Source organism: Mesocricetus auratus, unplaced genomic scaffold, assembly GCF_017639785.1.
Source record: "Mesocricetus auratus isolate SY011 unplaced genomic scaffold, BCM_Maur_2.0 Super-Scaffold_100004, whole genome shotgun sequence".
NCBI classification, from domain to species: Eukaryota; Metazoa; Chordata; class Mammalia; order Rodentia; family Cricetidae; genus Mesocricetus; species Mesocricetus auratus.
This window is the reverse complement of record NW_024429189.1, coordinates 46,297,891-46,315,248: the sequence shown is the minus strand read 5'-3', so window position 1 is coordinate 46,315,248 and position 17,358 is coordinate 46,297,891. Positions and strand designations below refer to the sequence as shown.

The 17,358-nt window shown below is 39.3% G+C and overlaps 1 protein-coding gene across 3 annotated transcripts in view; it reads left to right on the top strand.

Moving 5' to 3' along the window:
* The window catches only part of Znf385b (zinc finger protein 385B), a 406,548-nt gene that overhangs the window by 85,175 nt on the left and 304,015 nt on the right, over window positions 1-17,358 (top strand). For all 3 annotated transcript variants that reach the window (XM_005065121.4, XM_013122572.3, XM_040745679.1), the window contains 2 exons: window positions 12,200-12,350; window positions 12,983-13,312. In XM_005065121.4, the coding sequence (XP_005065178.2) occupies window positions 12,985-13,312 (328 nt within the window). In that variant the 5' untranslated portion in view covers window positions 12,200-12,350; window positions 12,983-12,984. The remainder of the gene's footprint in view (window positions 1-12,199; window positions 12,351-12,982; window positions 13,313-17,358) is intronic.

Here is a 17,358-nt window from a genome sequence, read left to right as displayed (position 1 = left end):
TTCATGACTGAGAGAAAAGATCCAGTGGGGAAACTTCCCACAGTCAAGGGTGAGTCCAGTCCTTGCAATGACCTCAGTGAAATCATCACTGCTTTTTTATATATAGCACAAGGACAACTTTATTTGAGTTTGAGAGAAAAACAGGGCAGGCAAGTTGTAAATCTCAGAAGCTGCTGGGAAGAGAGGGATGGAGGAGAGGGGGTTGGGGTAGGGGAAGAGGGGAGTCATCTTTCAATAAAATAGACAGACTTAGCTGTGGAGTCTGCAAGCAACTATGGGGGCAACGATGGAGGGAACTCATCACACACACACACACACACACACACCTTGGATACAGCTATAAAAACTATTTTCCTCTTGGAAAACAAAACTGTAAAATTCTTTAGCCTAGTCATGTTTCATTTTTGAAATCACTATGTATTTTCTAATTACAAAACTAATGAGCTTATTTTTCGCAATTAGCAAATTCAAAGTAAACTTTTGCTCAGAGAGTGAGTAAAGCAGAGTCAGGGAAGGCATGAGTAAGCTCTTAGATGGTGTCTGAAAATGAGATCAAGAGAAGGAAAAGTACTGGGTGGCAGATCTAAGTTCAGACAGCACTGGGATAAGGTTCTTGTGTCTGTCCCAGGACAAAGGACTGCACCATGGTGTAGTGGTCAGAAAGAGAAACACAGACAGTAGCAGTGGACTAGTGAATAAGAGAAAAGCTCCTAGAAGCCAAAGCCGTTACTTCTTTAAGGAACACTAATGTCTTCTGTGAAGTCAGCTCTTGGCTTCCCTGTCCCCTCTTCCATGCATAGGAAGTCCCTATCAGGTGGGATTGCTTATTCCCACATCATAGAGAAACAGAGTTGTTCCCTGCTTTCACAGGACACTGTTCTTGGGTGTACCCCAACCTGAGCAATGACAATGGCAGGGGCAAGGCTGCCTTGTCTGTCCTTGCTGGGGTCACCATGTTAAGCCCCTTCTGAGTTCCCTCTCCTGTGGTTGGTCTCTGTCATAAGTTGCAGTTAGACAAAGAACTGCAGGAAACTAAGGAATGATGATAGTAGGAGAAATAGTCTTCCTCGAGGATGAGCTCCCTAATTGTTTATCAAATACCATGTGCTTAGCCCTGATGTCCTATTCATGCAGGTAAGACTAAATGGACTGAGGACATGGCATTTATATATTTATGTGCTTAAATATGTAACAACAGCAATTATAGAGGCCATATATTTGAGAGGGAGCAAGCAGGTACATGGAAGGGTCTAGAAGGAGGAACTTAAAGAAGAGAAGTGATATATTTATATTTTAATTGAAAATAAAAATTCAAAAAAGAGGATGATGTAGCTCAGTCCTACAGCATCTCTTATAGCTGTAGGGGTAACTCTTGATATATAGAAATGAAAAACTATAGCATATTATAAGTGTAAATGTATTTAAATATCTCCTTAGAGTAATCATTTTGAGTTAGCAAAACTGGTCTTTTGCATTTGATTCACCCTACAAAGATAAAAATTCTCAAATAGTATTATTTTTCTAGGAAAGTTCATGCTGTGACAACATTGAATAAATAAAAATGAAATGTAGTGCTTGAAGATTATTCATTTAATATCATGATAGCTGACATATCACATAATTTCCTAAAGATTACAATTATGGTAAATCTAATTTCCATCCTAAAATCATTTAACTACTTCTAAATATTTGTATCTCAAAATAAGTATATATTCTGTATCTGTTTAACTAGGGCCACATAGCTATTGATGTATTCCGCTATTTAAATGAACATTTCACTAATTGTTCCTTATTTAACAGCTTTCAAAATCACCATTGTCATTGTGAAATATCCTTCTTGCACTGGGAAGCTTCTGCATTTCTTTCTGCTGATACATGGGATGTATTAACCACATAAGAGAGATAACTGTGTTGGCGCATACTTTTAATCCCAGCACTCATAAAGTGGCTCAGGAGGACTACAAGTTTGAGGTCATCCTGGGCTAAAAACTGAGACCTGTGTGAAACAAGAATTTAAAAGATATTTTCAGTCTTGCTTCATTCAAAGTACACATACACCGTTGAAACTGCTATTCTGGTATTAAGAATAAATTGCATACTCATTGTTAACATTGTGAGGCTGTCTGAATTTGATGACCTTGGGCCACTTTGAAGATCAAGGGTTCCAGAAAGACACTGAGTATAAACATGTTCAACTTTTAGACCACTTGAAAGTCAACACCAAGCTCTCACTGGCAGCTCCTGAGCAAAGCTTAACGACATTTGAATTATAGCACTGACTTTATCTTGTAGAATGCCTTTTACGTGCTGGAAATCTGATTGGCTTTCTGTCCGTAACAATTAATGAGAATAGAGTTTACCTTCTTTATGCTTAGATAATGAAATGTCCCTCCCTGTTTGTCTACCACATCATAAAAATATTCAAATGCAGATCTAGGAAGGTAGCCCAGCCTGTATGCACACAACTCTAGGTCCAATCCTCAGCACCACAATAAATAAATGAATGTAAATTCTGACTCGATACAGGAATTCCAGTATTTTATCAGGGTTTGGGGGACACTTGAGATGTTATTTTACAGTTACCCAGTGTTTTCACCAGCAGACTGGTTATGAACTACTGTCTCCCTCTTTTGTAGATTAGTAGCATCCATTAGTTCATTGCTGCTTCTCCCCCACACGTGGCCTTCACCTCAGATGCCACCCCAGACTTGCACAGTGCTCTGCAGTGACAAGATCATCTGTAACATTTCTTCACTGATGAGTTAGAGATGTATTTTTTAAGGTTTTATTTAATTACACATGCGCGCATGTGTGTGTGTGTGTGTGTGTGTGTGTGTGTGTGTGTGTGTGTGCGCGCGCGCACACACGTGCACATGTGAGGGCAGGTGCTGATGGAGACCAGAATATGGCATCAGATTCCCTGGAGCTGGAGTTCAGGCTGCTGTGAGAATCAAACTCGGGTTATCTGCAAGAGCAGTATGCACTGTTAACCACTTAGCCAGCCCCAGAGATGTTTTGAAAAGGGACAGGAGAATACTAGTAGGAAACTAAACACTGTTCCTAGACAGAGGTAATTGGGCTCCTAGAGCCTCCAGAGGTGTCCTCATTGTGAAAGTTTTTCTGCCTGGTTTCAGGCCTGCCACCATATGGCAGGGGTCATTTTCACTTCTCATTCCAGAAATATCTGGACCATAGGCTTCCTGTTCCTCTAGGTTCATGCTTCTATTCCCCCATGCATGTCAATATTTAGGAAGACAGATAGTCGAAATATCTCTTCTTTTCTAAATATATCCTGAGAAATATAGTTGCCCCCCCCTTTTTGTAGCTATTAGGATAATTTCAGGGAAAAATACTTGCCACGAAATTGTGCTTATTTATCTAAAATATGGACTGTTGAGCAATAAATTTCGGTCTTAGCCTCAGTAGTCCCAAGTCATTCTTCTTTTATTGTAAGATGTCCCTGCACCGTTCCTTCCTACCTGGTCTCCACTAATCTCCCAAGATAAATGGTGGAAACACATTCACCTCCCAGAATCTAACAGAATCTTCCAGGAACCATAGAGTTTAAGTCCACTGAGAAGAAACAAAAATACTTCCTGAAAGAAAATATCATTTTTTAGAGATGCAGCTGTGCCACAGGGAGGACACTTTTTATACAGTTATGGGAGACAGATTGACATCTTTGGGACCATAACTCTACAGTGTCCATTGTAGAGTATTCCGAGCCTATGCTCTCATCTTCACATGCCACAAAGAACCTCTAAGATATTTTCCCTCAAATGAATGGCTAGTGTGCCCCGAAACCTGACTCAAAACTTCTTAAAGTTTTTAAAGAAATTACTAGAAGCATTGCAGTGCCAATCTTTCTCACTCAGCTGTTAGCACCCACATCTTTTGGGATCCAGGTGAATTCAGAGCTTCCTGTTATAGTTGACTTCATCAACGCTGGGCAGAAAGCAAGGGCAGAGGAACGGTGCAGTGAAATCAGACCTTAAGTGGTAATTCTGATCCAGCACAGGAAAGCTAACGTGAGGAGGCAGCGTGCCCTGAAGTCACACTCCTGAGTGAAGTAGCAGAGTGGCTGTAGCTTACTGGGGCTCCCTTCTGCTTAATTTATGTCACTGTGCTGCAGCAGGTGATCCTAGAGCCTTGCACACGCTAGGAAGTCATTCTATGAACTATATCCTCAGCTCTGAATTTTGTTATTCCCCAAATTTTTATTTTAGACATTGTTTTTCATAGCCACACAGCAGGGACAGGTTATTATTAATAATCAGTGTTGGATAAATGTGAAATTGGATTAAATCATGTATAGCCTCCCTTATCTAGTTCCTGTTATGAAATAATTACTGAAGCACACAACAAAATGAAGACATTCTTCTGACCTCTTTATTTTCTCCAAAACTGATACCCTGGACATCAAATTTGTTGACTTTAAGTCGTTTTAAGAGTTAGTATTAGATACTTGCAACCCAGGGAACTGAGTAAGATTCTGTGTCACAGTCCAGCATGTTCTTCACCTTTGTTTCGTCTTCACAGAGTTTTCCGGAACCTTCCCCATGGCACTTAGTGCCTTATTTCCCATTAAACTAGCCACAGTAGAGGACTGGAGCTATGTGGATATTGATGTAAGAGTGGCATCGCTAGAGCTGGGCATCCCACAACAGAAGTAGTTCAAGCTTTGTTTTCAAAACTATTGAATTTGGTTTCTATGTTCGCAGTGAGTGCCCCCCCACCTTACACAGTCGTGTGCAGCACTGCATTTGTGTATTTAGTCAGCATTAAGTGCCTTTTTGTACTAGCTGCAATCATGGATGCTAAGGGTACCAAGACAATAAGGCGTTGTTTCTTATGGAAATAGCTTTATTATGTTGAAAAAGTTTTTTTATTCTTCTCTCATATATTACATTCTGATTGCAGCTTCCCCTTCCTCCACTCCTCCCAGTCCATCTCCCTGAAATCCCCTCTCCCCCAGATCTACTCCTTCTCTGTTTCCCTTCAAAAAAAAAGCAGGCCTCCCAGGGATATCAGCTGAACACGGCATAACAAGTTACTGTAAGACTAAGCACAGACCTTCATATTGGGGCTGGATGAGGGAACCTAGTAGGAGGAAAAGGGTGGGTCCCACCAGCAGGCAGATGAGTCAGCAACTATTGGGGAATATTATTTTAAAGTGTGTTACTTTTGTTTATGTTCCACTTGCTTAACTGTGTGAAGCTCTTTTCCCTGTGTCTGTCTAAAACACCTGATGGTGTAACAAAGAGCTGAATGGCCAGTAGCGAGGTAGGAAGAGGAATAGGCGGTGCTGGCAGACGGAGAGGATAAATATGAGGAGAAATCTGGGAGAAAAGGATCTTAGGATTAGGAACAAGAGAGGAAAGAGGAGGACTTCAGGGGCCAGCCACCCAGCTACATAGCCACGTTTGGTTCTATCCTAGGTCTCGGGGCTATCCTGCATCTGGTCATCCAGGTGCTGTTAGGCAAGAATTCTTTCTCCTGGCCTGGGCCTCAATTTGGACCAGTCATTGGTTAGCCACTCCCATGAGTCTTGTGTCTCCATCACCCCAGTGCATCTCACAGGCAGGAAAAAACATTAGGTTAAGGGTTTTGTGGCTGCATTGCTGTCCCAGGCCCATCACTGGGAACCTAGCCGGGTTACAGAAGATGACTGGTCCACATTACTAGTGATCTTCACTATGCTAGCCCTCAGATTCCTGAGAGTCCCATTACACTAAGTTTCAATGTCACTATCTAATTGTCCCCCAATTCCAGTCATCTCTTATAGTAGTCTCCATTCTTCAGTTGAGAGACAACAAGGTTGTTTCCAATTTCTGGCATAATATGAATAAAGCTTCCATGAACGTAGTTGAGCAAATGTCCTTGTGGTAGGGCAGAGCATGTTTTAGGTATATGCCCAAGAGTGGTATCGCTGGGTCTTGAGGGAGATCAATTCCCAATTTTCTGAGGAACCACTATATTGATTTCCAAAGTGGCTGTACAAGTTTGTGCTCCCACCAGCAGTGGAGGAATGTTCCTTTTGCTCCACATCCTTGTCAGCATGAGCTGTCAGTTGTGGTTTTAGTCTTAACCATTCTGACACGTATAAGATGAAATCTCAATGTTACTTTGATTTGCATTTTCCTGATGGCTAAGGATGCTGAACATTTATTTAAGTGTTTCTCAGCCACTTGAGATTCCTCTGTTGAGAATTCTCTGTTAAGATCTGTACCCTGTTTTTTTTAAATGGATTATTCAATTTGTTGGTGTCTAGTTTCTTTAGTTCTTACTATATTTTGGAAGTTAGCCCTCTGTCAGATGTGAAAGTTGGTCAAGATATTTTCCTATTCTGTAGGCTGCCGTTTCTGTCCTATTGTTAGTGTCCTTCACTTCACAGAACCATTCAGTTTCATGTCCCCATCGTTAATTGTTGATCTTAGTGTCTATACTATCAGGGGTCTGTTCAGGAAGTTGTCACCTGTGCCAATTTGTTCAAGGATATTCCCCACTTTCTCATCTATCAGGTTCAGTGTATCTGGTTTAATGTTGAATCTTTGATCACTAGGAGTTTTGTGCAGAGTGAGAGACATGGGTCTATTTGCATTCTTCTACATCATGTAGACATCAAGTAAGACAAGAACCAATTATTTTTTTTTTTGGTTTTTACGAGACAGGGTTTCTCTGTATTGTTTTGGAGGCTATGGGTCCAGCCTGGCCTCGAACTCACAGAGATCCGCCTGCCTCTGCCTCCCGAGTGCTGGGATTAAAGGCGTGCGCCACCACTGCCCGGCTAAGACAAGAACCAATTATTGAAGATGCTTGTGCTCTCATTGTATATTTCTGGCTTCTTTATCAGAAATCAAGTATCCATAGGTGTGTGGATTTTGCCTGCCTACTTTTATGCCAATGTCATGAAATTTTTATTACTATAACTCTGTAGTAGAGCTTGAGATCAGACATGGAATACTTGCAGCCATTCTTTTATTGTACAGGATTATTTTAGCTATCCTGGGTCTTTGTTTTTCCATATGAAGTTGAGTATTGTTCTTATTGTTCTTTCAATTTCTGTAAAGAACTGTGTTGGGAGTTTTGATGGGGATTGTGTTGAATTTGTGATTGTTTTTGGAAAGATTGCCATTGTTGCTGTATTAATCCTACCGATCCATGAGAATGGGACATCTTTTCATCTTCTGATATCTTCTTCAAAGATCCTTAGTTATTATCATATAAGTCTTTCACTTGCTTGGTTAAAGTTACCCAAAGATATTTTGTATTATTTGTGGCTATTGGGAAGGGTGTTGACTCTGATTTCTTTCTCAGCCTTTTTGTTTTTTATATGTAGGAGGGCTACTGATTTTTTTCAGTTAATCTTCTATCCAACTGCTTCACTGAAGATGTTTCTAAGCTGTAAGAATTCCCTGATATAAGTTTTGGTGTCACTTATGAATACCATCAGCAAATAATGATACATTGACTTCTTTTCCAATTTGTATCTCCTTGATCTCCTTCAGTTTTCTTATTGCTGTAGCTAGAATTCCAAGTACTATATTGAATAGATATGGAGTAAGTGAACAGCCTTTTTTATTCTTAATTTTAGTGGAATTGCTTTGAGTTTCTCTTTATTTAATTTGATGTTGGCTATGGGCTTGCTATATATTGCTTTTATTATGTTTAGGCATGTTCCTTGTATTACAGATCTCCTTAAGACTTACCTTGAAGGGGTTTTGGATTTTGTCAAAGGGGTTTTCAGCATCTAATGAGATGATCATATGGCCTTTAATTTTTCGGTTTGTCTATATGGTATATTATATTAACAGATTCTCATATATTGAACCATCTCTGCACCTCTGGGATGAAATCTACTTGATCATAATGAATAACTTTTTTATGTGTTCTTGAATTTAGTTTGTGAGTATTTAATTATTTTTTCATCAATGTTCATGAGGGGAATTTGTCTGTAATTATCTTTATTGAATCTTTGTGTGGTTTGGGTATCAGGGTGACTGTTGCCTCATAAAATGAATTTGGTAGTGTTTCTTCTGTTTCTGTTTTGTGGAATAATTTGGATAGTATTGGCATTAGCTCTTCTTTGAAAATCTGGCAGAATTCTGGACTAAAAGTCTTTCCCTGGCCTTTTATGGTTGGAAGACTTTTAATTACTGCTTCTATTTTCTTAGGGGTTATAGGTCATTTAAATTGTTTATCTAATCTTGATTTAACTTTAGTAAGTGGTATATATCAAGAAAATTTGTTCATTTCTTTCACATTTTTCCAATTTTGTGGAGCATAGGTTTTTAAAGTATGGCCCAATGATTCTTTGGATTTCCTTGGTATCTGTTATTATGTCCCCTTTTTCATTTCTGATTTGATAAATTCTCTCTGTGTATTTTAGTTATTTTGAATAAGGGTTTGTATATAACCAACTCTTTGTTTCATTGATTCTTTGTATTGTCCTCTTTATTTCTATTTTATTGATTTTATCCCTCAGTTTCATTATTTTCTGCCCTCTATTTCTCTTTGGTGTGTTTGCTTCTTTTTGCTCTAGAGCTTCTAGGTGTGCTATTAAGTCACTAGTATCAGATATCTCTAATTTTTTTATGTAGACACTTAGTGCTATGGACTTCTCCTCTTAGTACCACATTCATTGTGTACAATAAGTTTGGGTATGTTGTGTATTACTTTTCGTTGAACTTGTGGCAGCTTATAATTTCTTTCTTTATTTCTGCCTTGACCCTGTAGTTATTCATTAGATAGTTGTTCAGTTTCCATGCATTTGTAGCCTTTCTGCTGTTTTTGTTGTTGTTGAAATCCAGTTTTAACCTGTGGTGTTCTGATAGAATGCAGGGTGTTATTTCTGTGTTTTGTTTTGTTTTGTTTTGTTTTTGGTATCTGTTGAGACTTGCTTTGTGCCTGAGTATGTGGTCAATTTTGGAGAGTATTCCATGAGATGCTGAGAAGAAGCTGTATTGTTTTGTGTTTAGATGAAATGTTCTGTAGATATCTGTCAGGTCAATTTGGATTATAATATCTGTTAACTCCAGAACTTCCCTATTCAGTTTTCGTCTGAATGACCAATCTATCGGTGAGAGTGGAGTTTTGAAGTATCACAGTGTTAATGTATGAGCATCGATGGATGTGTGATTTAAGCTTTAGTAAAGTTTACTTTACTTGAATTGTTGGCATAGATGTTCAGAATTGGAATGTCTTCATGGTGGACTTTTCCTTTGATAAGTATGAAGTGTCCTTTCCCATCTCTTTTGATTAATTTTGGTCTGAAGTCTATTTTGTTAGATATTAGAATGGCTACACCAGCTTGCTTCTTAGGTCCCTTTGTTTGGAAAATCTTTTTCTAACCCTTTACTCTGAGTTTTTGATGTTGAGATGTTGAGATGGGTTCAGGGAATTCAGTTCAATGATATTGAGAGATATTAATGACCAATGATTGTTAGTTCTTGTTATTTTGTTGTTTTCATGGTGTTTTGTGTGTGTGTGTGTGTGTGTGTGTGTGAGAGAGAGAGAGAGAGAGAGAGAGAGAGAGAGAGAGAGAGAGAGAGAGAGAGAGAGAGAGAGAGAGAGAGAATGTATGTGTTTATGTGCTTCTCTTCTTTTGGTTTTGGTGGTATAAGATTATTTATTTCCGGTGTTTTCATGGGCATAGTTAACTTCATTGGATATGGGACTGGCCCTAAAGATAATATTTTACCTTAGGAAAGTTTACCCAGTCTGTTACCTCTTGGTCATTTAAAATCACTCATTCTGATACATACTGATCATCCAGTTTGGGTCCTTCAGTTCATTTTCCCAAAGGCAGCACCTCACAGACCCACCTTCTCATTCCTTAATGTGTATCAGGATAAGCTATTCTCTCATGGAGTCCAAAGTGTGGGCCATCTCACAAAATAACACAAGAAGAGCATAGGACACTTTTGCTTCTCCTTGTTGTGTCCCCAGAGACACCTCCTAGTTCACCTAAAGCAGCATGCTGCTTACTACTCTCAAAAATCAGTCCCGAAGAGCTTTCTATCCCATGCATACAAAACATGTCATCTAAGATAGTCTGCTCAAAAAAATCAAGAGAGATTTTTCTCTCTCTTCTTCCACTTAGACTGGACTGTCAACCTTACCATTACACAGAAAGTTGACATTATAAACACCATTACTCCACACATGTGCATTGTATCATTTTGGACCCAAATGTGGCTGTCAAGACTGATATTTGCCTCCTCTAGGTCCTTTTCCTAAGACCTCTGTAACTAAATAGACTGGTTGCGAGTGGAAATAGTGAGAACTTGCTTTGTTCACCCTGAGAAGCCAACTAAGTGTGGTGAATGAAATCAGATACTAGACAGATACCTAGGAGCTGGAAAACATTGTTTAAGGCATCACACCCTTGCCAAAGTGGCCCATAGGTGTGGTTCTGAGGCTGGAAGGATCCTTGGGTGAGTAGCTCAGGAGAAGGCACAAACTTCCAGGTTCCATATTTCCTATTTAGATTATGCATGAGTAAATTGATGTAAAGTGTACCTTCTTTCTGGGACAAATGGCAGTAGCCTCAAAAGTAGAGGCAGCTGGTTTATGTTTTACAGTACAAAAAAAGTCATTGTTTCACTATGAGATTTAAAGGGGGGAATAATATGACAGATACCCTCTTTCAGTGAGACACCGTGTTCATCCACAGCATGGCCAAGCCCAGAGACCTTCAGAGAGGTCACAGTTTGCAAAGGAAGTGTCAGTAGCCTTTAGGGGAATCAAAGGTCACATAGTTGCCTGAGTGGGATTCAGTGATGCAGTTAGGTCGGGTGACTGGTCTAGCTTTGTGAGCTTCACAGGTCCAGCTTTTCTTCCTTGCTGTGGACTAGTGTTCTCACCAGGTTGCAACATTGATGAGCTCATTATGGACTGTTTATCAATTCAGCTCATTCACCAATTCTTACATTCGAATATTTGGAGAGAGGTTAAGGTAATGTTGTGAAGCGTGACAAGGTTTTGGATTTAAAGTCCAAAGACTTGTATATGTGCAATTCAAATCACATTTTAGTAAGGATTCTTTTATCCCCAGAATAGATATGGGAATTGTTTACTTACTATTTATGCAGAATTTGTGTAGATTTTTCCCATTTTTTTTAGTTGTAGAGGAAGCATGTTACATTTCATGTGTAGAGGTGGGAGTCAGTTCTCTTCTTCCAATATGTAGGTCCTGGGAATTGAATTCAGGTTGTTTAGCCTTGGCATCAAGGGCCTTTACTTGCTGAGTCATCTCACCAGCCTATTTGTGTAGATGTAAAGGAAAGAAAACTGATTAAGCTGAAAGAAATAAGTAAAGTTTTATAGAGTCCCTTAAAATGGTGGCACCAGATAAGATACTGTGTGGGCTGAGTATGTTTTATGCATCCAGTAAGATGTGAACGGTCTTCACAGCTGGGTATAAGGGTAAATTGTAGATATGGCATACTGCGTGTAGAATCAACATTTGTCTTTATGGTCACATTCTATCTGAGTCTTCATTATTCAGCTTGTGAACTTGTGTTTCGTTTTTCCCTTGTTTCCAGAGAACCCAAAGCCAGCTTAGATGAAACAATCCCTCAATACCAATAATGTATTTTAATCCTCTGAGTTTATCCCATTCACAAAAATCCATCACAAGTCATTATGAATCCTGATTATTCTTTTATATGACTGTCTTTGTTCTTCTTTGCCAGTTGTCTGTCCTTGTTTTCATTTTTGTTTTTTGAGATGAGGTTTGATATAAAGCCCATCCTGGCTTTGAACTTGAAGTTCTCCTTCCTCAGTCTCTTAAGTGTGGGCCTGAAGTGTATGTCCCTGTGTCTGCATATCCCCGTCTTCTTGAAGAGTGGCTTTCTCCTCATCCAACCCAAGAAACACAACACTGACACACTTGGAAAGTGTGAAACTTCCACAAACTCTGAGGTCAACTGAAATGAACAGTTAACCTGTTTTAAAGTAGAACTGAACAAAAAATAAATAAAAAGGCAATGTAACTTACAGTAACTGAGGGTCTCGAGGTATTGAAATTTTTCTTTTTAAATCCCTTAGGAGGGGTATCATTCTTCTTGATTCTGTCATCTAATAATTGAAAGAAAAGACCAGCATTCAAAAATATAATTATGTTAGAGTCTGTTTTGCTTTTTTAACATACGCACCCATTTGCTATAGTAATGCATTTCTATTTTTTGTATTTCAGATGATCTACATTTCAAGCTTATCAAAGATTAAATTGATATTTATGGGCTAGTCTGGAAATTTACAAACCACTTGTTTCACTACATCACAAGAAAATATGTGCAAATTCCAGCAAGCTGACTTGTAAAGGGGCATTTAGAACACGATTCAATGTAAGTTGTTCTTTATACTGTGTTTTAATCTTAGTTCTGATTAGATCCTAGTTCTGGCATGTGTCTGTTTGCATGTGTGCAGGTAGGGGTGTGTGCGTGTGTGTATATACTTTATGTTCATTTTTGTCTTGAAAGGTTATTTGGAATAGTTTTGGTTTCAAAACATTCCTTCCTGTTATGAACAGATATTTATGTACCTACTATGTAAAAGTTCAGCTCTAGGCCTAAGACATACACAGAGATGAGGTTGCTGTCCTCACAGAGACAGACATAAAACAAATACATTCCTAGACATGGAATTTACAATGTGATAGATGTTGTAAAGGAAAACCATATAGGTCTCTGGGTGCCCATGGCCTGCTCTGTCCTTACTGTGGGTTGAGAAGGGGTTCCCTGGAAAAGACCACTGCTAGCTAAGATCTCGTGGGTGGGCAGGAGTTAAAAGGGCAGAGCGAGTGAGAGGTGTTAGGGAGGTAGGTAATAGAAGAGGGGCAGAGGGAGATATAAAGTGCTTCGGATTTGTTGAAGACCATATCTGCTGAACTCAACCATTAAAAATGAATTATATTCGCACCGGAAGATAAGAGAGCACATACAAGTTTATAGGCCCTTATGTTTCTTTTTTCTTTCAGTTATGAAATACTCCTTAATCCCTGACAACCATTGTGAAGATGGAATTATGAATATGGCAACCTTCCTACGGGGCTTTGAAGAAAAGGGGTTAAAGAACGACAGGCCTGGGGACCAGTTCAATAAAGAGAAGAAGAAGATTCTCTTCTCCTTTTGTGATGTGTGCAACATCCAGCTAAATTCTGCAGCCCAGGCCCAGGTCCATTATGACGGCAAATCCCATAGAAAGCGGGTCAAGCAGCTGAGTGATGGGCAGCCTCCGCCCCCAGCCCAGGGCTCAGGGCCACTGCTTGCCAGCTCTTGCCCTTGCCCTGCCACGAACACCAGCACAGGTAGGAATCAGGCTCTGTGCACCTCTGCCTTTTTGGAAAAATGGTTCTGTTACAGAAAATGGTTTTAGAGAAAGGTATTGGTCATCTTAAAACTACTACCACAATGTAGGCTGTTTCTCTAGAGGTAAAATATAGGAAGATCTTTGTTCATTCTCAGAGAATTTGCACACGCATACACGCGCGTGCACGCACACACACACACAGGTACATTGGGCCATGGACTTACTGTTTCCCCATATTGGATAAGCTTTTAAAATTGTGTTTAAAATTGATCAGTGATAACCATTATTTCGTCCCTCTTCGAAATTAGGCTTTAAAGAAAAAGCTACTTTCTATTGTGTGATATCCTACTTGATGGCATCTAAATGGCTACAGCTTTATTTATAACAACCCACAGTTCTGTCATCAAGCATTAAGCTAGGACACTAGGCTTTCTTCCTCTTTTGGAGGGCTGCCTACAGTGCTGTGGTGGAGCTGACAGCTGGAACAGGCCTCATCCAACCAGCAAGCCTCTCCTCTGAGTTCCTGCCTCTCACCCCTTTTCCAGGAGCAGGCAGAAGTAGATAGAACTTGAGAGTTTTCATCCCTACATCTGCTCTCATGTTTGGATCCCTTTTCACATCCCTCGCATTATCCTTGGACAGCCTGCCTCCTCCACAGCACTGCTTAGTGCTGGCTTCATCTGACAGAGCTAATGAGAACTGTGTTTTATTGCTATCTCTAGAGAAGGTTCCCACTCGAGGTGGGGTTTCTCTCTGGCCATAAAAGATTCCCCCCAAGTGAGGTAGAAGGGCTCTCAAACCCATCTGGCAAGTGTTTGTCCTTATCACATGGCTTTCACATAAAATGAGACAATGTCAGTTGTTGGTGTATCAATTTTGTATGCTAGACCCTGATCTACGTTGACTGCAGCTGGAAATGGATATGTGCTGCAGATGAATAACTTCTCTATTTAAAGCTAACTGCAACCATGTTTTTGCCTAGCAAAATGAGTTTAACGTCATTAAACTAATTCCCCTAATCCATGCTTATCACACTGTGATATAAGATACATGTTGTAATAATGAAAAATCACTTTCCATTTCTACTTACTTATTACAATGACAATTATAATTGTTCACAGAGCATGTGTAAGCTAGTATTTTCATGTTAAGAATATGTTGGTGTTAGGCTAAAATTGATATCTCAGCTAGAAAGCAAATAACCCGAGGAATGGTTTGAATTACATCTCAGCCCTCATGTCTGTAGTTACCTTAGTAATTTAAATTATATAGTTGTACAACCTGATGACAGGGGCAGGTTTCTGTCATAGGAATCAGTAGGAGGCACATGTACAGTGTTTAAAGTTTTGAGTCTCTTACTCAATGAGGACCAGGCCTGACATCGGGTCATTTTTCCCCATTCACTTTCCTGCGTTTTGACCTAGCACACTGCTCTTTTCTGCTTGGCAGTTGGTCCTCAACACTGGTCTCAACCCATCCATAACTTCTTACCTTCATTTGTTCAGGACTCTTTGATGAGGAAGATTGAGCTCTAGTTATAACACTTCTGTCCTCTTGATCTAAATGAAAACTTTGCTCCACGGCCCCTGGAGCACAGAGTAGTACTGGGCACAGGCACTGCCACACTGTTCTGCCCCAGTCTGCCTTAGCTCAGGGGATGGGAGCACAGAGAGGGTGAGGATGAAGGGGAGCACAGTAAGGGTGAGTGATTTCCTGCTTTTGCCTTTGCCAAGTGGCAGTGCTCTGCTTCCTTGGTGGCTGCTATCTCAGGATTCTTTACAAGTCACAGCTGAGTTCCCCTCAGGTAGTCCCTTGGTCACTGGAGTCCTTTGTGAGGTAGCTGTGTCTTCCTGTGTCCCCTCAACTGGGAGCAATTGCGCTGTCCTCAACTATGTGTGCCTCTGTTGTTTCCTGACTGTTGTAGCCCTGCTAAAACACTGCCTCCATTCTCCTAAACCGCAATTCGGGGAGCTTGATAACATATCCAGAGTCCATCTTAAGGATTCGGAATTGATGGGATCCAGACAGGTAGGGAACAGGCACGGAGGAAGGGGGCTTCTCTTTCTTCTTCAGGTAGCATAGAGAGGCTGGCGATTTCAAGGGCAAAGCATGAACTCAAGGAACAAAATGCTGGTCTTTCTGTTTTTGCTCATGATTGCTTAACTTTAGAGAGTATGGTGAATTGAAATCTGTTCCCCACCCCAAAAGTAAAACAAGAACAGCAAAGAAACAAACAATAATATCCTTAAAATAGGATATTCTTTGGAGGGACAGTCTTTATGGAAATATTGCAGTGAAAACGAGGCCATTAATTCCTTTAAAATTCAAAAATCACTTCCTACCTTAAAGAAAGGAACTTATGTTCGGAAACAATATCTAAGGATAAGAGAGTGTGAGAAGACACAGGAGAAAATAGCTACCTATAACTTAAGCCTGGAACAGACCCTCCCTCTCCCTCGGAGCGCAGAGAAACAGCCAGCCCACACCAGGCACCTTGATTGCTGACATGAAGTGGTGAACTAATGTTCTTTAAGCTACTTAGTGTGTGGTATACTGCCTTAGTAGCTTTCGAGATTCAGATGTTGGTAGAACTTAAACCAACCACCTCCTGACCAAAGAAGAAAGAGGCAGTCAGAATGGTGTCTTACTTGATAACTATTACTTTAGGAAGTGGCTGCTTCTTTTTCATGTCAGTCTTACAGTGTTTGGGTTTGCAGGGTGTATTGGAGCCCACAGACAATTCTGCGAAGCATTTAAAGGGAAATTAGCTTCAATATTGCACACTCTCTACCAGAAAATACAGGAGGAAGAAACAGTTTGTCACCTACTTTATATGACCAGAGTCACACGGATACCAGAAGCAGGCAAAACAATATAAAAACCACTTATAAAAATCACTTATGCACCTAGAATCAAAATTTCTCAAAATACAAAAAAAATTCAGAATGTGTAAAAATATAATCAAAGAGCTTTGATGTATATAAATAAAGCTAATTCAATATATTTAATTCAATATATTAAAACTCAGTCAAGATAATTCAACATGTCAACACACTAAAAAAGGAAACTCATGTGATTATAGTAACTGATGCATTTTTTGGAAAATATTTGATAAATTCTAATACCTATTGGAGTCAATAGAGAATAATTATCTAAATTTAATAATCTACAAGATGCCTTCAGCTTGATGCTAAAAGATTGAATGTTTAACTTCTAGGATTTAGAATGAAATACATATTCTATTTTATGCCTCTTATCCATCATATAGTAATGGGAGTACTAGATTCTGAAATAAAACAAGAATGTAGACAGGGGCATAGATTAGAAAGGAAGAAGTAGAAGCATCAGTCTTTCTTTATAGATGACGTGATAACTGGTTTAAAATCCCAAAGAATCTGTGAGAGCCGTTAGAACTAATATATGAATCCATCAAGGTTATATAAGAACCAACACATAAAAACCACACAGCTGTATACAAAAATTAATATGGAGAAACAAAATTTAAAAAACAACAGTACCATTGATAGTAATAATAAAATGAAATACTCAGATATATCTTTTCAAAGCATGTTTAGATTATGTATGCTTAAAATTATAAAATACTAAAGAAGGAACCCAAAGGCATTAACAGATGGAGATCTATACTATGTTCATGGATTAAAACACTCAACATATTTAAGATGTCAAGTCTCCCTGTATGTTTATAAAATTTACAACTAAAATCTCACAAGTGTTGTGAATCAAATATATACAAGAGCACTCTAAAATTCATTGGAAAAAGCACAAATCTTAGAATAGCCAAAACAATGTTGACAAAGATAAACTGTGAAGAATCTCTATCAAGGAGTACAGCTGACTGATAGCTAAAGTAATAAAATAGTGTGATTCTAATAGGTAGACACAGAGGTCAATGAGAAATAATAGAGTCCATAAATAGCCCATACACACAGACTAAATTAATTGTAAATATTTAGTGGCAGGGGAGGAGGTTTATGCATGTGCATTTACCACTGAATGCACATGTGGAAATCAAATCAACGCTGA